Source organism: Lolium perenne, chromosome 7 (genome assembly GCF_019359855.2).
Source record: "Lolium perenne isolate Kyuss_39 chromosome 7, Kyuss_2.0, whole genome shotgun sequence".
NCBI classification, from domain to species: Eukaryota; Viridiplantae; Streptophyta; class Magnoliopsida; order Poales; family Poaceae; genus Lolium; species Lolium perenne.
The window spans coordinates 116,437,184-116,460,176 of record NC_067250.2 but is presented as its reverse complement, the minus strand read 5'-3'; the positions used below and the strand labels follow the sequence as shown (position 1 = coordinate 116,460,176).

The following is a 22,993-nucleotide window of genomic DNA, read 5'->3' as shown; positions in this document are numbered from 1 at the left end:
TCATGGTCGGCTCTAGCTTTGAGAGCAAGGTTGTGTGACGCTTCATGGTTGTGTGAGGCTTCATCAACACGGTTCATTGCCTTGAGCCTCTTTTCGGCTTTGGCCATGCTTTCATTGGCGGCCACATAGGAGACTAGATCATCGGAGTTGAGATCGGCACTCTTGGTCATGATTTGCAAGTTGAGTCCAAGGTTGGTGTCTTCTTGTTTGACGGCAATCATAGCAATGACCTTGGATTTTATGAAGGCTTCGTTCATCTCAAATCCGTCATTGTACTTCTCAACACCAAGACCCTTGACCCTTACTTTCAGAGCACCAAGCCTAGCATAGGCATCAAATATGGATTCTCCATCTCGAATCATGAATTGGTAGGCCTCTTGCTTTGCGGTCTCATAGAGAGCTGATTGGATCAAATCGGTTCCCTCTTGGAGTACTACGATCCGATCCCACAACTCTTTAGCGGAGACAATGTCATCGACTTGATCAAGAAGCTTGCGGTTGATGCCACTTCTAATCTTGTCACGTGCGGATGCATTGAGTTGACGGTTGTAGAACTCGGTGGAGGTCAACCGAGTAGGATCTTGTGGCTCCCGATGTCCATGAACAATGAGCTCCCATAGCTCCACACTGCAGCTGCGAATATGAGATTCCATAGCAGATTTCCAATGTGGAAAGTGAGTTCCATCGTAATGGGGAACAGTCCCACTATGGTTTATATGAGGCATGGGTGAAGTGTTTCTAGGATAGTCATGGTTAACATCATGGTAGGACTCCTTAGAGGCCGAAGCCCCACTAGAAGTTCCACCCGCAGTTAGGTTCTTAAGCATGGCAGTCATTTCTGCCATTTGGTTTTGTAGCTCATCCTCCTTTTTCTTCTTCTCGGCCTCATATGCCAAGAATCTAGATTTCATCTCTTTAACCGAAAGGTTAGAGTCTTCATCTAGACCCTCGAAGAGTTTATCCATCTCACTCTTAAGGCGGTGAAGCCCTTAATAAGAGTCCAGGCTCTGATACCAATTGAAAGTATAGAGATGGTAAACCTAGAGGGGGTGAATAGGTTTCTACAAATTTTAATTCTTTCTTTGCAATATTAGGCTTTGCGGAATATAAAGATGAGCCTAATGCAAACTAGATGAAGCAACCTATATGAGGATACAACTAACTCAAGCACGAAGGCTCTCACAGGCAGTTAAATCACAAGTAAGGAGTTCGGTTAGAGATAACCGATAGCACGCGGAGACGAGGATGTATTCCCGTGTTCCCTTGCTTTGCAACAAGGTACGTCACGTTTGGAGGAGTGGAGGTCCCACAAAGGATTCCCCGCGCCACGAAGGCTCACCCTATTCTCCGGAGCCTATCCCACGAAGGAATAGCTCACTCACTTGTGGTAGACTTTGAGGTAGCCTCCAAACCTTCACAATCTTGCCCGGAGCAAATCCACAGCCCGGATGCTTCCGGACTCCTCTTGCCTACCTAGGGTTTCCAAGGAACCCTAGGAAGCAAGCTTCTCAATGAATACAAGGGGGAATGAGATTTGACTTGGTAGAACGGTAGATCGGGTCCTCCTCTAGTGATTCCCCGGAGGGATTTGAGTTTGGGTGGAGGAGGAGGGAGATCTGAGGCTTTTGGTGTTTCTAGCAATGGAGTAAGAGAGAGAGAGCTCAAGAACAGTTTGTAGTGTAGTGCCTAACTGTCTAGAGGTAGGAGAAGGGCTATTTATAGTGTTCTTCGAAATATGGCCGTTGCCACTTGCCACCTCAGCTTTTCCTCGACGAACCCGGTCTGACCGGGCCACAGACCGGACAGCTCGGCGGAGAGGCCGGTCTGACCGGGCCAGTGACCGGACGCCTTTTGCTGGTCCTGGAGCTCCTCCGGTTGGCGCCCGGTTGCCGCCCGGTGGACCGGACGGAGCACCGGACCCGCCGGTCGAGAGCCCGGTTGACCGGGCGCAAACCGGAACTGCTGGCTCCTCCTTTGGAGCCCGGTTGCCGCCCGGTTGACCGGCCACCATGCCGGACTGGCCGGTTGCTGGCCCGGTTGGACCGGGCAGGTGACCGGATTTCTCCTGTGACCCCTTTTTGATTGTTGTTGAAATGGGGGGTCACCTTTAGCCTTCTTGTTCCTTTGATATACCATTTACGCCTCATTGCCTAATACCTGAGATTGTACTTATAAACATATTAGGCCAAATACTTTAGCACTGTGTCATCGTTACCAAAATAATGGATAAGGGTGAAATACCCTTACACTAGTTCATTATCATGCCCGTCACTGGTATGAATTCTGTATTAAAAAAATTAATTATATTTTCAATAAATATGGAGTAAGAAGCATGTACAAGGTACCATATAGCACATATAGCATCACCTCATATTAAATTCAACGAAAGCACGGTACAAAGTGTATTATAGTAAACATGTCGCTCCAAATCCAAGGTTGAAAATCAGTTACACAAATTTGAAACTAAGCAGGAAAAACGTACTCTACGGCAACTACAAGCGAACCAAAAGAAATCAAACACCTGACACTTCCACGTCTTCTACTTACTGCATCATCTACATCTACAAACAAAAAAACACCAAGATCCCAACACTTCCACATCTTCTACTCATTCTATCACCTCCAGCTTGAGCACCATCAGTCCCAGTCTTGCCTTCTATAGAAGAACTCGCGAAGCTTTGCCACATAGCCGTGCATATTTCACCACTTTAGTTTCTGTAAACCAGCGCAGAAAGAAATATATGTGTCATCTTAAACACTAATGTAACAGGATCTTAGGAGTACACTCCATTAAAACATGCATCATTCCTTACTTTCTAGAGTGCCTATAGTGCAGATATACGTATATCTACTAAATGTATATTGTTTAGTGAAAAACAGCACAGCCAATGAAGTAATTCATATACTGATTTAGGAGTATTTTTTTATACTGAAATTAGGACAATGTAGGAGGTAATTCTTGTATTGATTATCTGCATGGCATACCAAAGAGCCCATGACCATGCTTGCAAAATGAAATAGTACATGACTAACTTAATACCAATCACCAACAAAAACCACCGAACACAAATGCAAGATTAGAGGATATCTTGTCTGTTGATACCTAGCTGTGCTAAGAGCGTCAAAGACAGGTACGCCCTCTGATTTAAATTAATTGGCTCCACTTTGTATAGATACGGATGTATCTAGTCAATAAACGAATCTAGGTACATCCGTATCTAGATAAAGTGGAGTCAGTTAATTCAGATCGGAGGGTATGAGATCCTTTGACCTTGATTCTGTATTACGAGTCCAGACTTTTTCTATTTCAATTTGCCCTTAAATATCATAATCGGTGTCTGCTTCTGAAGTTGGGGCCATATTACTTGATATTGTACCAGCCACCAATTAACACACAATTTTTGTGATCGTGCATAGATGGAAGTCAAACAAAAAAGAAAAATTTGGTATCGAATGAGAATAGATTAACAAAGGTACCCAGATCTTGTCCAGACCGGAATTGGCACAACATGTATATAACTACTGGCTAAGCTTCAGGCTAAGTTCACTCTCATAAATATAATAACTGTGATCAGCGCTAAGCTTCAGGCTTTCAATAGCATCAAAGTTGGGCAAAAAGATACTATTTCCTTTCATGGCCACTTTCTGAAATTATAGAAATTACATAATCATTATAGAAATTACTCTGAGCAGTGTCTCTCCTATTCCTATTTTGTACAAGAATGAGAATTACTAGTTTACTACATATAAGAGAATAGGAGTATTCTCACATGGCTGTTGCTAGAAAATCTTACATTTGGAATTGTGAAAATGTGCCGTCCAGGTAGTTAGGACAAGGTTCAGTCGAGATGTTCAATAATCTGTATTCCCATGTATACTGCTATGCTACTATGCAATGAACATGATCGCAGGTAGCAGATTTGCATGTATGCAGAATGCTTGGAAAGCAACACACACTAATACGGATTGATATATGTTCAATGCACGAATACACCAGCTTAACTTGAATCCCTCTACACAATCTTTATCACGCTATCAATAAATCAAAATTCCAGGAAGCAGAGCATAGCTGAATGGGGATCGCGATGGGCGCCACGATCAAAACATGAAAAAGTATCAAGCAGTGATGACATATATTGACATATATTCTGGAATATATTGAAATGAGATTAGTTTCACGCTAATTAAACAAGAAAAGACAGGGAAGGGCGAGGAGCATATGTGTACGTACTTGCAGTTGCAGGAGTAAAGAGTTTCCGCAACCATTGCTTCATGGTCACGGGAATACACATTCCCATGATCGATCCCTTGTTTTATTTTGTCATCGTACGCAACCAGCGATGGATCAATGTTCGCCGCAGACGGTAACCAACAGGACATGACAACCAGGCAGGACCAAAGTGCCATCCAAGTTCAGAGCAACTACATCTAGGAATTACCACAAACACGTGGAATGCACCACACATCTGCATAATGTTGGGGAATTAGAGCAAAGCAGCTCACCTTAGTTATTACAGATTACCTGCTTGCCCTCACGCTGGAACTGGCGCTTCGAGTTTTTCTCCAGGGGGGGCGTGCTGCTGGCCCTGCTCCCCGCACTAGTGAGGGTGTCGCAGATGGGAGGCAGGTGGAGGGAGGCGGCCGTGACGGGGGAGAAGGCGCGGGCCACAAGCTCCTCCGGGGCAGGAGTCAGCAGAGACCTCTGCGGCGGGACAAGGTTTTGCCGGTCGTCGGCCGACACGGTGGCGGCTATGGTAGCGGCGTGGGAGCGGAGATGCCATCGACGAGGAACAACAATGACCCCATCCCCTGCTCCTGGGTGGTAACTTCGTCATCCAATCCCTCCCTCAATTGTGCGTATTAGACGAATATATCGGTGGAAGCGGCATCAATCGGAGGAGATCGAGAGCAGGTAGAGAAACCAAATGGGGAACGATGGTTCTCTCTCCTCTGACCCCTTCGATTGTACAGGCGGCGGTACAAGGCCTCACCGTGGTGTTGCGCAGATCGGCAGCGTGGGCTAGCGCGCGCGGGGTTGGGCGGATGGGCGCTTGCGCGGCGGCGGAAGGGCGCGTCTCGGGTTGCGATTGGCGGCGGCCTTGGGCGAGGGGCGGCAATGGTTACGCGTGATGGGCCAAGGCGGGAGGGCGTGCGCGCTGGAGGCGGAGGCGTGCACGATCATCGCGGGGGGACCGGAAACAAGACGCGGAGAGTGGGCGCGCGTTGACCTTGAGGGGAGCGTCTGTACCGCGAGAAATACCTTGTAGTACAGGTCGATATTCCAAAGTTCATATGTTCTTCTCCTCGCATTGCCTTCACGTTGGAGATACAGGGCACTGCCGTTCGATCGGCATCGCGTGGACATCGCCTTACACCATGATTATTGCGCTCAGAGAGTAGTGACAGGCATTTATATATGCATGTCAGTAACATAATTATCTTTTTAGCCAGCCTCCACGGTAGCTCTCAGTGACGGGCCTTTTTACGAGCCTGTCACTAGTGTTTTATACCAGTGACAGGCTTGTACGAGCCAGTCACTAGTGCTTGTACCAGTGACAGGCATAATTTTGCCTGTCACTAAACACCTGGTGGCTATAAGCATTTCTGCAGTAGTGTTTGAAACGACTCACGTCGTCGTTTGTCTTTCTCTATGATGACAAGCGAGCTGATGAGTTGCAGACGCACACCGCTGCCTGCAAGCTGCAGCGGCCGTCTTGATTGAAAACTGGCTGCCTCTGGCTGGTAAGATACGGCTCACCATCACATACCACGGCGGTGAGTGGAACACCCCGAGCTCAGGGTGTACATATCCATTCGATTCAAGGCTGCCTTGTTTGATTGCAGTTACTGTTCCGGTACCTTGTTTGCAGTTACTGTGTCTTCAAGACTGGTTCAGGGATCATGTGACTTCGCCGTATCGCCGTCGATACTGAAACCCCGCTTCCTCCTTGCTCACTACTCACGAGTTTGGATCATGGCCAGCCACCGAGAAGACAAGTTGGTTCTGCATTCCTTGCTTGCCGGCCTCTCAATAATGTTCCGCGGCAGAAGTTGGATGTTCATGCGCATAGCAACGATGCCAACACGTCTGCAAAAACAAATGCATGCAACTGTCTTCCACTTGAGTTCAGAGTATCCAAGTGAGCAAACACACGTCTGCAAACATATATCCATTGCACATGGCGTGTGGTCCTCTAGTGTTCCTTATTTCTCCATATGCACTGAATACTGATAATGTAGGACTCCCACAACCAGCTCTACTTGGCTACTGGCTACAGAACTTAGATTTTTTTTTTTTTTTTTTGAATGATTCGATGCCCTATATGTACTTTTGGCACGGCTAATTGGGGTGACCTTCCCTATCTAGCAGACTCTATGCTTAAACTGTTGCTCGTTACACCTATTGCTGCTCTACGTTCTCTTGCTACGCCTCACTGGCTGGTCCATCAAAGACCACCTAGAAACAGAATCGCGCACAAAGAAGCATCTTGTGATTTCTTGATCAACGTCTACTTGGGAGTATATCCCTTCAGCTTACTTTGTTGGCTCATATAAACCCAGGGCTCTTGTAGTACAAATTTCTTGTGAAATCTTTTTTTTTAAGGGATTCTTGTGAAATCTTTAGTTCTGCCTACCCGATGTTAACCACCACACTAGGCTGCACTAAGTAATCCCCTGCCATCTCTTATGGGGCATGGGGCCACAATAATAACTCATTTTGAATCATGGTGAGAGGAATGATGCAAGAAACAAAATCTAATAAGATTCTTTACTGGCTCAAGAAAATGTAGTGAGCGATCCAACCAATCGAGTATTGCAAATCATGTCCCTGTATTTGGGGATTGGGATGGTGCGAGCAAATGATGAATTAGCAATATCTAGTGATCGTCGTTCTCGTACAACATGCAGTGGTGTGTGCGGATTTTCGATAAGATTATAGCCTCCTGTTTTTGCTGCGTCTAGTGGCAGAAATGATGCACTCTTTTGTTGGGTCAGTACAAAAGCATACGTACACTACAGACACCTTCATAATTTCCGGCAAAATGGAATGGGGAGCAACGCAAATCATTATCGGGGTTTATACTGAAAAATAAAGACAGCTGAAAGATGACATAATTAAACATATATTGTGGTCAAAGGTTTCTTGTAAATGAATATGCTGTCAAAATGTTGGTGCCCCATTATATTCTCTCCATATATAAGCTAGTTGAACCAGCTGTATACCCAAAAAAAAACATAGTTAAGCTGTACATAATAATAAGTACAAACATGGTGTGATATACTGATATGAGACCAAAGAACTGAAGCGGAAGCTTTGTTAGGTCAGCGCGTAGTCATGTACGAATGTTCCTTTGTGATTTGATTCCAGATTGGCTCCTGTGAAACTTCTAGATTTGCTTGGATACATAAATTGATTTTTTCTGTACATTTCCAAAATTGTATGAATCCTCGAATCTTCCTGTGTGATTTGATTCCAGATTCACTTCTGTGAATCTTTCAGATTTGCTTACATACCTTTAGAAATCTGACTTGAATCATGTACGAATTGTGAAAATGAATCACGAACACAATAATTTTGGTAAGATTTGCTCCGTATTTTTAATGTTTGCGCTCGCTTTCCTTGATGGGATACGTCGATCTTGGAAACTGCAATGGCCAACGTCCTTGAATAAGCTTAACATAAGAAGGGTTTCTTTTGGAAATAGGGAGGGGCCTACAAATGATACATGAATGTAATGCCAGGGTGTTATGTGTAAAATGTGTGCGAATCTCAAAGTACATAGTGCGTAGACTATGATATTCGCAACCTTTTTTTTTTTGAGCACAAATATCTGGATTATATTAAGTAAGGAAACTTGAAAGTACAAGAACAGTCCAGAATTTGGACAGCTGACCCAAAATTACAGAAAGAACCCTAGAAAAAGAGAGAAAAACAGCTAGGTCCTTGGGATCTTCTGCGCCTAACACGATCCGCCGTCGCCAGCACCGATACCTCCACCCCGGAGTAAGGGAAGAAGCACCTGCGGGCGCAGCTTTGTCGCCGGGGTAGTCCTTTAGAGGACATTTCCTCGTTGAAGTCGCCGCATCTATCACTCGACGCGGACGCCGAGATCTTGCAAAGGTGATGAGCATGTCGGCGGGGGCAACGCCCCGAACCACTCCGGTGGTCAGGTCAACACCAGAGGCCGGAGCCTGCTTGAAGACCTGCATCAGCACAAAGGGGACAGCCGGAAACCCGCCTCGCCGGAACGAGGCAACTGGACTCCTACACAAGAACGACGAGGGCCTGGAAGCAGAACCCGCGTCACTCTCCACCACCAGCTCGCCACCGCCGCAGGAGCCACCGACGGCAACACGAGGAAGAAGCCGGGGGGACAAAACACCAGAATACGACGAAGCCAACCTCGCTTGGACTTCGCCGACGGAGACAAACAGAACCCAAAGTTCCTCACCTAAGACGACGAAAAGAACAGTTGTTGTGATTTGGCAGGAACTACTAGCTAGCTACCAAGGAAACCTCTAATCCACACAAGGCATATAAAAGAACCTAATCTTGGTGGGAGGTTGGCAAGGAGAGCGCCGCCTGCAATGGAGGAGCCACCACAACTCGAGCTCAGCAACTTGGAGGTTCAGAACGAAGGGCCGGACACCAGCGATGGAAAAACAGGTGAACTTTTTCCTGCCTAGCTAAGCTAGCTGTTCAGATCAATCTGGCCAATTCTTTCAGTCATGAGCTCCCCTCTCCTCTTGCCAGGGTGAACTGTTTTACTTTTCTTGACTGAAAATTGTTCTTGTGCAGATGAAGTGGATGACTGTCCGATCGAGGAGGTCCGGCTGACGGTGCCAATCACCGACGACCCGACATTGCCGGCGCTGACGTTCAGGACATGGTTCCTGGGGCTGGTCTCGTGCGCGTTGCTGGCCTTCTGCAACCAGTTCTTCGGCTACCGTCAGAACCCTGTCTACATATCTTCTCTATCGGTGCAGATCGTGGTGCTGCCGCTGGGCAGGCTGATGGCCGCCTGCCTCCCTCCCAAGGTCGTCGGGATCAAGGGCACCCGGTGGTCCTTCTCTCTCAACCCGGGGCCGTTCAACCTCAAGGAGCACGTCCTCATCACCATCTTCGCCAATACCGGCTCCAACTCCGTCTACGCCGTCGGCATTATCACCATCGTCAAGGCCTTCTACCACCGGGACATCCACCCGCTCGCCGCCATGCTGCTCACTCAAACAACCCAGGTGATACATCTAGATTCTCTGTTGGTAATTTGATCATTTCACTCCATGTCTCATCTGGCACTGACTTGTGTTGAACTGTCAATTGCTACTTTTGAACCGGGGCAGCTGATGGGGTATGGCTGGGCTGGTCTCTTCAGGAAGTTCCTGGTGGACTCCCCCTACATGTGGTGGCCGTCGAACCTGGTACAGGTATCGCTCTTCAGGGCTCTGCACGAGAAGGAGAAGAGGCCCAAAGGAGGGAGCACGAGGCTGCAGTTCTTCCTCATCGTCCTGGCCACCAGCTTCGCCTACTACATCGTTCCCAACTACCTCTTCCCGACCATCTCCAGCATTTCCGTTGTGTGCCTGGTATGGAGGAACTCCGTGACGGCGCAGCAGATTGGGTCGGGCGTGTACGGCCTCGGGGTCGGGTCGTTTGGCCTCGACTGGGCCACGGTGGCCGGCTTCCTGGGCACGCCGCTGTCCACGCCGGCGTTCGCCATCCTGAACGTGATGGCTGGGTTCTTCCTGGTGGTGTACGTGGTCTTGCCCGTGGCGTACTGGAGCAACGCGTACGACGCCAGGCGGTTCCCCATCATCTCCTCCCACGTGTTCATGGCCAACGGCAGCCGGTACGACGTGAGCCGGGTGCTGGACCCGGCGACCTTCCAGTTCAGCCAGGCCGGGTACGACGACGCCGGGCAGATCAACCTGAGCATCTTCTTCGCCTTCGCCTACGGCCTCAGCTTCGCCACGCTGGCCGCCACTCTGTCCCACGTCGCCCTCTTCCACGGCAGGTCGATATGGCGGCAGACGAAGGCGACGGTGAGCGGGCAGCAGGCCGGCGACGTGCACACGAGGCTGATGAAGAGGAACTACGCGGCGGTGCCGCAGTGGTGGTTCCACGTGATGCTTGTGCTGGTGCTCGGCCTCTCCATATTCACCTGCGAGGGGTTCGGGCAGGAGCTGCAGCTCCCCTACTGGGGCGTGCTCCTGGCGGCCGGGCTGGCGTTCTTCTTCACCCTCCCCATCGGCATCATCACCGCCACCACCAATCAGCAGCCTGGGCTGAACGTGGTGACGGAGCTGATCATCGGGTACCTGTACCCGGGGAGGCCGCTGGCGAACGTGGCGTTCAAAACGTACGGGTACATCAGCATGTCCCAGGCCATCATGTTCCTGCAGGACTTCAAGCTGGGCCACTACATGAAGATCCCGCCGCGGTCCATGTTCGCCGTCCAGCTCGTGGGCACCGTGCTAGCGTCGTCGGTCTACTTCGGCACATCGTGGTGGCTGCTGGAGAGCGTGGGCAACATCTGCGACCCGGCGAAGCTGCCGGCGGGGAGCCCGTGGACGTGCCCTGGCGACGAAGTCTTCTACAACGCGTCCGTCATCTGGGGCGTGGTCGGCCCGCAGCGCATGTTCGGGCGCCTCGGCCGCTACGCCAAGATGAACTACTTCTTCCTCGCCGGGGCGGTGGCGCCGGTGCCCGTGTGGGCGCTGTCCCGGGCCTTCCCGGAAAGGGGGTGGATCCGGCTCATCAACATGCCCGTGCTGCTGAGCGCCACGGGGATGATGCCGCCGGCGCGGTCCGTGAACTACCTCATGTGGGGTGCCGTCGGGCTCACCTTCAACCACGTCGTGTACAGACGGTACAAAGCATGGTGGGCGCGGCACAACTACGTGTTGTCGGCCGCGCTGGACGCCGGCATGGCGTTCATGGGCATCGCGTCCTACGCCATGCTGCAGTCTGGAGGCGTCAACGGTGTTAACTGGTGGGGGCTGCAGGTCGATGACCACTGTGACTTGGCTCGTTGTCCGACGGCACCGGGAGTCAGCGTCCCCGGTTGCCCCGTGCACTAGTAATAAGCAGCTGCCGAGGCATCACCTGGTTATGATACTTATAATTAGCGTTGTGGCTTTTTTATTTTCTTTTTTAACTAGCTATTGTAGCTCTTCCGGACTGTAAGCGAACGTGTAAGTGTCAACATAACAAAAGGCATGTTCATGTGAAGGAAGAGAGAAGCGGTAGGGTTGAAAACCGAATGGAAACTTGCTGTCTGTTTCCCAAGAAAAAGGAAATGGAGAGAAAAAAGGAAAACCGGAAGCGGCATTTTGGGGGAAAAAACAGAAACGTAAAAATCATAAACAGTACCCGGTGAAATTTGAAACTGCGAGGAAATTTTGCTCGTGATGAAGTGTCGGCCAAAAAACTATTTACATGCCTTTCATCCATGTCGGAAGTGTCAATGCAAAAGAGCCTCCTCTCCTCTTCCACTAGATGTTGATGCTCCTCCATGGCCACCTTCTTCTCCTCCAATGCCAACTTCCTCTCCTCGACGGCCACCATCCTCTCCTCCAATGCCACCCTCCGCGCCTCGGCCTCAGCCTCCAAGCTCCTAGCCACCTTCATATCCTCGTTTGCTTGTTGCCTTGCGGTCACCATTGCCTCCATTGCTTCTGCTAGATCATCATCCCCGGTCTTCCTCCCCCTCATTTCTTCGGGGCCTTCTTTCCAAGCAAGGGCCTTCTTGTGTTGGCAACCGAGTGTGGAGTGGAGCTCCTCTTCTTGTTGTCATCACTTGATGCATCATCATCTATGATAGTGGTGGCCTCGGAAGTTGCATTCATCCCTTTTATGTGCACGCCCATCTCATCACGGTTCTTCCACTTCCCATTCCCTAGCTCTTCATTGCAATGGTGCAACACAAATGACTTGCCTGTAATTTTCTTGCCCCTCTTGTTTCTCTTTCCCTCATTTTTAAACAAATTTTGAACAATGGTCATCTACATTCTACATTGTGAACATAACAGAAGAATGAGTCATGGATAACAACAAACATTTACATCAATAAAACAAGATAGTATCACACAATGAAACAACTTACCCTATCCACTTCACCCATGCCACTTGGATTGAGTACATCAACCGCCGCCAAAGCACCCACCCATTTTTTGACAATCGGTGTTGATGATCCTACACCGGGATCGAAGAGAACGATCGGTGCGCTCATTGCCACTTGGGTTGTGTGCATCAAAGTAGTCCTTCATTCTCATCCAGTAGGTATCTCTTGATTGGTTCATGCCAACCAACAGGTCCATGCCAATTTGCAACCATGTTCGGCAAAGCAACCTATCCTCCTCCATGGTATAGTTGGCCGTCCTACCTCCTCTCGACAGTTCAATCATACCCTCACCATGCTCATCCACTACATACCCCTCTTCTTCCCCAATTTCTTCATCAAAATGGGAGTGCGAGAAAGAAGAGCCAGCATTCATGTGTGCCATGAATGTCTCATCGTCAACACTACATTGCAATTGAATTAACACATCATTGTCTACATTCATCTATCATTGTGTACATTGATCTATCTTAACAACAACAAAAAAGAGGACATTTGTTTGCCTTGTTGTCACTTGGTGCAGCAGGTTGCGTGCGCTGAAAGCCGCTCCAGTCGAGCAGGGCAATGAGCTACGAGTTTATTGACCGCCTTCTTGAGCGCATTTGGGCGCCCGCCGCCGCGGCCGGGCGCTTGGAAGCTCCACCCTTCCCTTTGTGAGCAGTGGTGCAGAAGGCGTGGCGACGGGCAGCGCGGCACCGGTCTATGAGTTCGGCCGCGGCAGCACGAACAGGAAGCGGAGGCGACGGTGTTAGGGTTTGTCGCAGGCGGCTGCAAAAACGGTGGTGCGACGGTGTTAGGGTTTGTCGCAGGCGGCTGCGAAAACGGTGGTGCGACCCTGGCCATGGCGGGGACCGAGTGTATGGAGGGGCTACTGGAGTGCCAAAGGACCCATCCATCGCCGGAATGTCGCCGGCGACTGCGTAAAAGGGAATCGAGTGCACGGTCGCAGGAAAGTTTCCAGGCAGGGGTTGGGTGTTCGCACACGAGCCATAGCAATAGCACGCGCTCGAGTGGAAGCGCCAATTTTGGCGTGTCAAAGGGTGCAAAATGCCGCACACAGAAACAAGTTTGAAGAACGGTTTGCACGCCCGCGCTAAGGTTTGAAGAACAGTTTGCACGTATGCTGGAGGGTGCAAATCGACCGTGTGTGCTGTATATCAGCGGTAATTCACAATATAGCGTCTATGTTGGAGTTGCTCTCACAAATGTAACGCACTTTGAGTACTCTCTTTGGAAACATATACTCCAGTTCTTTAGAGAGACCGGCAGGACAATTAATACTAAGTCTATGTACAGAGGAGAAATGTTTTTGAAGGGACCATGTCAAAACCCTAACGACGCCTAACCAGAATCTCTTTGCTTGATGTCTTCAAGCACAAGCGCCCACCCTCAAGCTCGGAGCCACCATATACCATATCTCCCTGCCTGATGACTTCTTTCAGAGGTGTTCTGGAGCTTAAAAGGCACAGTTGGCACGTCAACCATAACCAGGAGAAAAGCTTGCGCTTTAGTTCAGCACGCACCAACCAGAATTTTTGACATTGTGGGGCGAGAGATTCAACAAGACAAGTCAATGTTACTACTACAACAGTAGTACAGTTTATGCGATAAAATATTTTCAAGTACGGATTTAATGATACAAAATTGCAATATAAATCGCAAAATTAAAAAGTAAAGTCACTCGGATGGCAATAAGAAATGAAAACAGAATTGCAACAAAGAGCTAAGAAGGCATGATACCGAAGGATCAGTGAAAAGACCAAAACCATCTAACAGATCCCAAGACCTAATGTGCTGCTAGACTTAGAATGCATTCTAAGTAACTTAAACATAAGATTCTCAATGCACATCTAAGATATCACAAGTACCATGTTCTATAACATCCCAAATAAAACCGAATACAATGACTGCTAGTCTGGACACTGGATCACAACATATATCTAACAAAAAGCTAAGGTTCACACGGACTAGCAAGCATTTACAGAACATTAAGGTGGGTTCATCCATCACAGGGTTCTAATATGCTTAGTACTAAATCACAATATAAATCGGCAACCTTGTAGTGAATATTATGCTGGGCTCAATTCTGAAGAACGCTTCCATCATCCATATGGGTGATATCGGCCTGGGGCAAAACTTCCCCTATTCATATCAGGAGGGCCACCAGGTCCATAAGCACCTAGTGCAGGATCATATGCCCCAGCATACATGGCGCCAGCATAGCTAGAACTACCAGGGCCACCAAAGCTATCATCACCACCTCGCCTGTAGGCACTCAAGTTCCCTCCAGCATAAGGTCCATCAAAACCTCCTCCATATGGCCCAAAGCGGCTGGGATAACCATAGGAAGACATGCCTTCATAGCTTCCTATTCCTGGGGGATAACGACCGTATCGACCATGGTAGTCACCTACCCCTCCATTACCAAGACTACCAGCAAAACTTGGATGGTTTCTATAAGGACCAAATCCACTGCCATAGCTGCTATAGGCATCAGCCAGTCCAACACCAACATCATCCCTGGAAGGACGGTCTCTAGAAACCCTACCATATGCTGATCTAGAATCACTACCAGCTGATGGTGGCGGATTTGTGGATTTCTTTGGTTCTGCTTTCTTGATCTCCACCTACAAACAAAGCAAATGACCTAAGTACTGACAAATATAAACCTACTGGTCCTCGCTACCAACGATCGATAAACTATTATGGTCCATGACACTAGCAAAATAGTTGACATGAACAAAAGAAAGATGTTTCTTTTGGCAGACATTAATTCGATATAAAAAGTTACACGTATTGCGCAAGTATATAGAGAAGGGGCCAACAATCAGTGACACTTCTGTTATGAAATGCACGGGACTCACCTTGGAACCAGCAAGATCAATCATATTCCCTTTTGCTAACAACTCATCTACAACTTGCTCAGAATCAAAAACTACAAATCCAAAGCCCCTGGAGCGTCTTGTCTGATGATCATGCATAATCTGGTGCTCAACAACAGCTCCAAAGTTTTCAAAAAAATCCTTGAAATCATCTGAGCAACAAAACAAAAGGGGCCATCTTATCAAAATCAATGTGTAATGAAGCAACCTTGATTAAGGTTGCAGACAATAAGATTCCACAACATATAATACCTTCTGTGAGTGTTGGGGGAAGGCCACCAACAAAAATCTTTTTAGTTTTGAAATCCTTAGGGTTGGACTGCATAGAATCTTTTGGAATGGTTCTCTTAATCTCAACCTGGAAACAAAAACAGGCATTGCCAGTAAGTAATTTTCAAGTTATGAACATCTCGGAACTGGTAAGTAGTACACAAGGAACGGTAACTTCAATAAGAACATATATCTGCACAGAACAAACGAAAAAGAGCTAATAGATTGCAAAATGTGGTCATGCCTCCATTCCAAAATAAATGTCGCAACTTTGTCTAGCTACAGATCCGTATCTAGAAAAAGTTGCGACACTTATTTTTGGAACAGAGGGAGTATTAAATAGATCCAGAAAGACCATTAATTAAATAACGCAAGGAAACAGACTAAAAAAGTGATGATGGGGAAAAGGAACGCATCCTATTGTGTACAAATCCAGCTGTTATAAACTACATGAGCATCCCGCTCACTGAATCCTTAAAAGAAAAGAAGCAGTCTCCCTCAAAAAATAAGCAGTCAAGTAGGAGTAATAAATAGATTGATATAAACCTTCCGACCCATGGACAGATAAAATACTTTCGTATCAACGTAGCAGAAAAATCAATATACTGCAAAATCATGTTAAATGTGAAAATTATAGCATCTGAGCAAAATTGCAAATGTAGGCATCATCATAGGGTGTAAAACCATGTGTTCAACATATGATTAATATGTAGCCTAACATACAGCAGTAACAATATATCAGACAATGAAGATATTACATATTTAGTAATATATATATAAATACAAGAGCAGGTCATCTGCAATGGGCATATCAAAGATACATGCATGGAGAATATCAGTGTAGGCATGAACAGTAAAGCTATATACGAGCAAGAGCATAAAGAGCTTGGCAATTGTGAAGCTGCGGTCTCCAGTAGTGTACTGGGAACAGAACTTACTTGCTTTCCATTGATGACATGGTTGTCCTCTATCACTGTATCAACAACAGCTGGGTCAGCATATGTGATAAAGCCAAAACCTCTTGGCTGAGATGTGTGCTTATTTTTCATTATCACCGAATCAACTATCTCTCCGTAGGCCCCAAAATGCTTCTGAAACGTGGCTGTCATCAAAAGTTGGAGCACGGAAATTAGTTTCACGAAATTACAACTCGGAGAATATATTACAATCCGGTAATGGGGCAGTATGTGCAGTATAACTACAACATCGGCAGAGAACCAAACATATAATTGACTCAATCTTAGTGGAAGGATGGGCTAGATGATCATGCTCAATTCTAGGAATTAATCCCCTTGGATCAATTGTAAAGAACAAGTGTCAAACAATCACAGTCAAGCATCAACAAAAATTAACATGTAACGCAGTCCGCAAATACCTCGGTATATCACTCAGATTAATGCAACGCAAAGTAAATGATATCAAAACCTAAGCCTACGAGGACAATATGATAACCAACGCATAGAACGGCGCAAATCCAGTAAAAGACATCGGATACCTAAATATCGATCGCGGCGCGGTACGACTAAATCTGGAACGGAATCACCAGATCCAGCACAAAGGCGCCACACGGATCACAAAAAAACAACACGGAAGGAAGGAATTGGGCGAGTTACCTAGCGTGGTGTCGCGTGGGAGCCCCCCGACGAAGATCTTCCTGCAAAAACAAAACCGACCTCCAAAATATCAGGCAACTAGATCGAGATAGCTCGACAGCTCAGGGGGAGAGGGGTCGCGGTGTTCTCTTACCCGGGGCTTCCGCTGCCGCCGCCTCCGCCTCCGCCGCCGCTGCCGCCGTACTCCGACTTCCCCATGGCCGCGCTAGGTAGCTAGGGTTCCGGCGCGTCCTGCGGTTTCGCTAGCGGAATCGCTCGTGCGCTCGCTCGATATCGGATCGGCGGGTTGGGATGCGATGACGCGTCACGTGGGTGTTTGTCTGGGCCAGCACCTTCGGTTCGCCTTATAACGCCCAGCCTTGCCCGCTGTGTCCCGATAGGTCGGTGAGCAGAGTAGTGGACTGGCCCGATAGGTCGGTGAGCAGAGTATTGGGCTGTACTTATTTTTAGCCCATGACTTACTTGATCAAATTGTCCCGTGGGCTTATTATCGTAACCTCGTGGATTTGTTTTTATTTTATTTTTCGATTTTTTTATGAAGATGCGGGTTCCACTACCTAAAGACCGACATTCGCGAAGGGCATTTCAAAAAAAAAAGACATTCGCGAAGGGAAAAATCATTCCGCACAACATGCGTCTAATCGGCACGTGTCAGCCGAACAGGTACGCCCACGAGCGAGGACCGCATGGAAACCACAAACAAGGCATGTGGACGTACGGTGGGTGTAAGGGTACATTGTCCCTAAGTGTATTTTTGGTAATTAATGACAATCCTATGTGGACTAATGTTTTTGTCGTGTTTATATGAAAGAATATTCTGTAGGTATTTCTTAAAGTTCATATCTTGGATTCAAGTGTGTATGCCATGAATATAATGTTATACCTTTGGTATTGGCATCAAGGCCATCGATTTCAAGAGAAAAATATGATATGATCAAGAAGAAGAAATAAAGATGTAGTTCTTGTGTGGAACTCAAGTTAGCCATGCTCTAACTTATGTGTTAAGCAATGAATGATCAAGATATTATGATAAAGCATGAAGAGATACAAGGTTGACCAAGACTATGAGTGAAGATTAAATTCAATTTGGTCAACACATGAAGTATAAAGATAGTACCACTTTGGATCATGTGATCTAGCTTGTGGGCGGTAAGCCTTGTCAATTATGCTTCATAAGCTAACCCATTATATATGTATATTTGTGTTGTCTATGTGGGTTAGGTATATTTCTATGGGCATGCATCAAGAGTATGGTCTCATATAGCCCATGAGAGGATGGCATCAAGTTTGGATGTCATCAAGGTTGTGAAGGGAAAGTTCAAGATGAGCATATCTAACATATCATGCTTGAAGCTTGACGTCTATTCGGTGATAATGGACTTGTGAAGATGTGCTTCAAATGAAAGTTTCCCATAGTGGTGTACACTAGTAGGAAAATACCTATAGCTACCAGCGCTACTGCCGGCGCACCATGTTTTGACTGCGCCGGTGGTAAATACTACCGGTGCACCATGTTTCGACCGCGTCGGTTATGGCCCAATACCGCCGGCGCAACAAAAATTTAGTGCGTCGGGGATAAAGTTAGAAGAGGTCTGGGCTAGATGCCTCTATGGTGGTGCGCCGGTGGTAAACAATGTACCACCAGCGCACCACCATAGAGGCGGCCTGGGGGTAAGGGGAGCACATATTTTCTCTCCACACCCCCCCCCCCCCCCGGAACACCTTTTCCAGTTTCAAAAAAAAATGAAAGAAAATAATAGAAATTTCAAAAAAATAAATCCTTCGAGATGCCCATGTATTATGCCATCTAGTTTTAATGAAAATTTTAAAACATGAATTTCGATCTATTATGCAAAATAGCGTCATGTTTCGGTAAAACAGGATTTCTGGTTGCATACGACCTCCAATGAAAAACTTTTTATATCAAAATCTATCTACGCGAAATTTCCTATCCGAATTCAAAAAATGGATTCGTCAAATTCAAAACAGAAACGGGACTTTTTTGAGCTTCTAGATTTTGGTAATAAAATAAAAAATTACCCCGACGCACCTCCATATTAGGTGCACCGGCGGTAACCTAGACTATATATGCAAAGTCGGCCCTCATGTAGCTTCTTCTTCCTCACTTCTCCCCCTTCTCCTCTTTCCCTCCTCCTCTTCTCCTTGTAATCCTCACCGACGGCCTCCTCCTCCTCCTCCTACTCCGGTGACCTCCGCCACCTCGGGCGTCCTCCTCCACCCTCCACCTCCACCTCCGGCCTTCTCCTTCTCCTCCTCCTCCTCCTCCACCTCCACCTCCACCTCCACCTTCGGCCTTCTCCTTCTCCTCCTCCTCTACCTCCACCTTCGGCCTTCTCCTCCTCCTCCTCCTAAACCACCAGCTCCGGCCTCATTGTCATCCTCCTCCTGCAACTCCTACACTTGCGCGGCAACGACAACACGACAGCGCACGGCCACCATGTTCGAGGATGAACCCGAGATATATGAACCCGAGCTAGATCTAGATCCAGATCTAGATCTGGATCTGGATTGGCCTTTTTTGAATTTTGAAAAAACATACCGCCGGCGCACTAGGCCTGGTGTACCGGGGATAATTTGTGTTGCTGCTGGCGCACCAGTTGGTGCGCTGGCGGTAACTCATTACCACCGGCGTGATTCCACCAGCGGGCTCTGATGCGCCGGCAGTAGCCTTTTTTGGTGCGCCGGCAATAAGGCTTTTCCTAGTAGTGGTATGGGGGAGCAATCATGAGTCTTCACGAAGCAACTATGATCTGGGCATTCCGCCTTGAATGAAGCATGAAGTGTCACTAGTAGGAAACTAGCTATAGGTGGAATGCTTTTTTGTGGCGCACCAAATAACCATGCGCCACTAAAAAAAATCGGTGGCGCACCCAAGCACGCGCACCACTAAATAATGGCATTTCTATGGCGCACCAACTCTCCATGCGCCACAGAATTTGATATTTTTGCGGCGCATCAACTCTCCATGCTCCATAGAAATCTGGTGGGGCACGCGGCCAATTATTGGGTTGGCCAATTCTGAGTATCCATGCGCCACAGAAATGCCGCCTTTCTATGGCGCATGTGGCCAAATGCACCACAGAAAGAAGCATTTATGTGGCGCATGCGGAATCACAGAAAATTATAAAAACTTCAAAAACAATTTCCTTTGAACTGTACTTATATTAAGTGGTATACTTGCAGGGAAAATTGGAAAACATGAATTTCAATGTATTTTGCAAAAAAAAATCATGAAATCTTCAAATGACTTTTCTGGTACGAAGTCGGAACAATACGCATAATATATCAAAATGACTGGGAGAAAATTCTACATTCGAATTGCATGCTAGAGGCGGTTCTGAAATTTCCAGAATCGGAAAATTCGAAAAGAGTAAAATGTTACAGCAAAGTCAAGATTTTTTCCTACAAAAATAAAAAATTCGAAAAAAATTATGTGGCGCACCAAATGCACATGCGCCACCGAATTTAAAATCCGGCGGCGCCCTTCTCCCTCTCTCTTTTCTCCTCCTCCTCCTCCACTTCTCTTCCACTTCACCTTCTCCTCCACTTCCACTTCCCCTTCTCCTCCACTTCCCCTTCTATCCTTCTCCTCCCTCCTCTCCTCCACCTCTGGCCTCCTCCGGAGATCTCCTCCTCCACACCCGGCGACCTCCTCCTCCAGCGACCCCCTCCTCCCCCACCTCCGGTGACCACTTTTGGTCGGCCTCCTCCTCCACCCACCCACCCACCAATTACGGTCGGCCTCCTCCTCCACCCACCCACCCACCACTTACGACCGGCTTCCTCCTACTCATCCTCCTCCACCCACCCACCCACCTCCGGCGAGATTCAAAAAATCCGGTGAAATTCCGACGGCCCCAGATCTAGATCTAGCTGCCATTTGTAAAAAAAAAAAATCGTTGGCGCACCACCGTTGTGTGCTTTCTGTGGCGCACGCCTACTTGGTGCGCCACAGGAATGTCTCTTTCCATGGCGCATGGGTCCGTGTGCCAGACAATTCACATTTTTGTGGCGTGGATTTAGTGGCGCACCCTCCGTGCGCCACAGAATTCCAAAACGGTGCGCCACTGATGAGCCTTTTCCTACTAGTGCGTCATCATCAAGATAAAGCAGGGTGCGCAAGGCAAAGGTATGGCCTTGCTAGGTTTTCCTTTTTCCGTCTCGAGGTGGTTGTTGGGAGACCGGGTTATAGGAGAGATAGCCGCACCATCAAGAGGGGCTTTCGGTTGGGTAACTTGATCGCGTCGTCTTAGAAAGTTCAATACTTTGCATACTTTGCATCCCTATATTCTTGTTGCTTCTTGGTGTTTCTTTGTTTTAGGTTCTTGAGCTTGTTTCTAGCTTTACAACAAGTCCAAGTTCATCTAAAATGGAATTTGTATGCATCTTCTATTTCGTTTTCATGTTTGCAGGTTTTACCGTTTTGATTTTTATAGATATGCCAAACATTTCATATTGTTGTTCTTGCTCAATGGTTGGACTATGATGTTTCTATGTGTAATGATGTAGATCTTTTTTGTTGTTATTCCAACGAGCCCAAGATCATCGAAATCGGAGTCCAAATGCAAAAGTTGTCGCATTTTTGGCGTCTGGGTAGGCAGGTCGGGTGCTGTTGCAGGGTAGGTCGGCATCCAGCCTGGCCTACCAGGCTCAGCGTCGGGTGGCTCATTTTTTTAGCCCCAAACAGTCATATTTTGAGGGCTATAAAAGGGCCTTCTTCCCTATTGTTCTAGGGATTCTTAGGCACGTTTTTTCTACCATTCTTGACCTTTTTGAGCTTGCTTCCCCTCCCGTTCCTCCCATGATTCTTCCATATTCTTGAGGGGTTTGAAAGAGGAGATCTAGATCTACAACCTCCACCAATCAATTCCTTATCAAAGTGAGGGGAACTCTTGGGATCTAGATATTGGAGTCATTTGTTGATTTCCACCCTTGTTCTTCCTCTGTAGTTCCTCCATAGCATTTGTTGCTTTGGTGAGATTTGAGAGAGGAGGATTTGAGCACTTTTCTTGATGGTCTTGCTTTGCATAATTGCATAGTATTTAGCCACAATTAGTTCGACTGAGAGACCGTGAGCTTGTTACTCTTGGAGGGGTGACCTCCTAGTTGGCTTTGTTGGAGATATGCCCGAGAGGCAATAATAAAGTTGTTATTGTTATATCTTAGTATTTATGATAAATGTTTACATCCCATGCTGTAATTGTATTAAGTGGAAACATTGATACATGTGTGTTTTGTAAACAAACCAGAGTGCCTAGTAAGACTCTCGTTTAAACTAGCTTGTTGATTAATTGATGATCAAGGTTTCCTGATCATGAACATTGGATGTTTTTAATAACAAGATCGTGTCATTAGGAGAATGATATGATTGACACACACCCATAGTAAGCATAGCAATAAGATAAAGTCATTAAAGTTCATTTTGTTGTAGCTTAAAAATACATAGTGACCTAATCCTTCGACCATGAGATCATGTTAATCACCAACACCGGAGGGATGCCGTAACATCCCAGAACTTAGGACAAACGCGGGGTAGATTTCGCAAAGCGATGTGCATTGCATCGCAAAACGAGGGAAATTTTCCGCTTAATTGCATAAAACCTAAGAGGGATCGAGGTTTCCCTCTCGTTGCAACTAGGGTTTAGTGTAACGAGAGTGCGATGAATTTAGACATGACCTCTTTTGAATCTAGGGTTTAGAAAGGAGTTTGAATTTCAATTTCAATTTTGAATTATGAATAATAATAATAATAAATATAAGAAACGACAATATAATTGGAATGATATTTCATAACTCAAATACATATAAGATTCATACAATATCAATCCAAATTTGGATGATCATATATACATAAAGCTCATAAGGAAAACTTTGAGCTTTATTGATAATCATACACATATACATTTGAAAGAGCAAAGTCTAAACCCCGTGTTTTGTGTGTTTGATAACAACACTTGAATGAATCTCACAGTGTACAAAGATTGTCTTTGATAGATTTGCAAGTGCACGGTGACCTCGTTGAACACGTCATGATCGGAGGACTGAAGCGTAGCTTGTAGGTTTTCTGGTTTTGCGTGTGTATCGC

The 22,993-nt window shown here is 46.9% G+C and overlaps 2 protein-coding genes and 1 long non-coding RNA gene across 3 annotated transcripts; 1 reads left to right on the top strand and 2 right to left on the bottom strand.

Moving 5' to 3' along the window:
* Positions 1–2,358: 2,358 nt before the first annotated feature.
* LOC127323873 (uncharacterized) lies at positions 2,359–5,295 on the bottom strand. The gene is made up of 2 exons (XR_007866022.2): positions 4,232–5,295; positions 2,359–2,715 (listed from the first exon to the last, which is right to left on the bottom strand). It is a non-coding gene; the product is annotated as an uncharacterized lncRNA (long non-coding RNA).
* Positions 5,296–8,464: 3,169 nt separating this feature from the next.
* LOC127323758 (oligopeptide transporter 1) lies at positions 8,465–11,233 on the top strand. The gene is made up of 3 exons (XM_051351882.2): positions 8,465–8,668; positions 8,801–9,240; positions 9,346–11,233. Exons 1-3 carry the CDS (start codon positions 8,590–8,592, stop codon positions 11,080–11,082), a joined length of 2,256 nt encoding a protein of 751 aa, XP_051207842.1. The 5' UTR covers positions 8,465–8,589; the 3' UTR covers positions 11,083–11,233.
* A 2,745-nt stretch (positions 11,234–13,978) lies between these two features.
* Positions 13,979–17,205, bottom strand: LOC127323759 (heterogeneous nuclear ribonucleoprotein 1). The gene is made up of 6 exons (XM_051351883.2): positions 17,021–17,205; positions 16,888–16,928; positions 16,213–16,376; positions 15,257–15,362; positions 14,987–15,156; positions 13,979–14,749 (listed from the first exon to the last, which is right to left on the bottom strand). The coding sequence occupies exons 1-6, from the start codon at positions 17,083–17,085 to the stop codon at positions 14,225–14,227; spliced, it is 1,071 nt and encodes a 356-aa protein (XP_051207843.1). The 5' UTR covers positions 17,086–17,205; the 3' UTR covers positions 13,979–14,224.
* Positions 17,206–22,993: the final 5,788 nt, after the last annotated feature.

Excerpts from the sequence above, each read along its gene's own strand:
- LOC127323759 (XM_051351883.2), bottom strand. The coding sequence starts at position 17,085 with ATGGGGAAGTCGGAGTACGGCGGCAGCGGCGGCGGAGGCGGAGGCGGC. Across the intron at positions 15,363-16,212 it reads ATGTCATCAATGGAAAGCAA|GTTGAGATTAAGAGAACCAT; the intron begins GTAAGTTCTGTT and ends TTTTGTTTCCAG. Across the intron at positions 15,157-15,256 it reads TCCCCCAACACTCACAGAAG|ATGATTTCAAGGATTTTTTT; the intron begins GTATTATATGTT and ends TTTGTTGCTCAG.
- LOC127323758 (XM_051351882.2), top strand. The coding sequence starts at position 8,590 with ATGGAGGAGCCACCACAACTCGAGCTCAGCAACTTGGAGGTTCAGAAC. Across the intron at positions 8,669-8,800 it reads CACCAGCGATGGAAAAACAG|ATGAAGTGGATGACTGTCCG; the intron begins GTGAACTTTTTC and ends GTTCTTGTGCAG. Across the intron at positions 9,241-9,345 it reads TGCTCACTCAAACAACCCAG|CTGATGGGGTATGGCTGGGC; the intron begins GTGATACATCTA and ends GAACCGGGGCAG.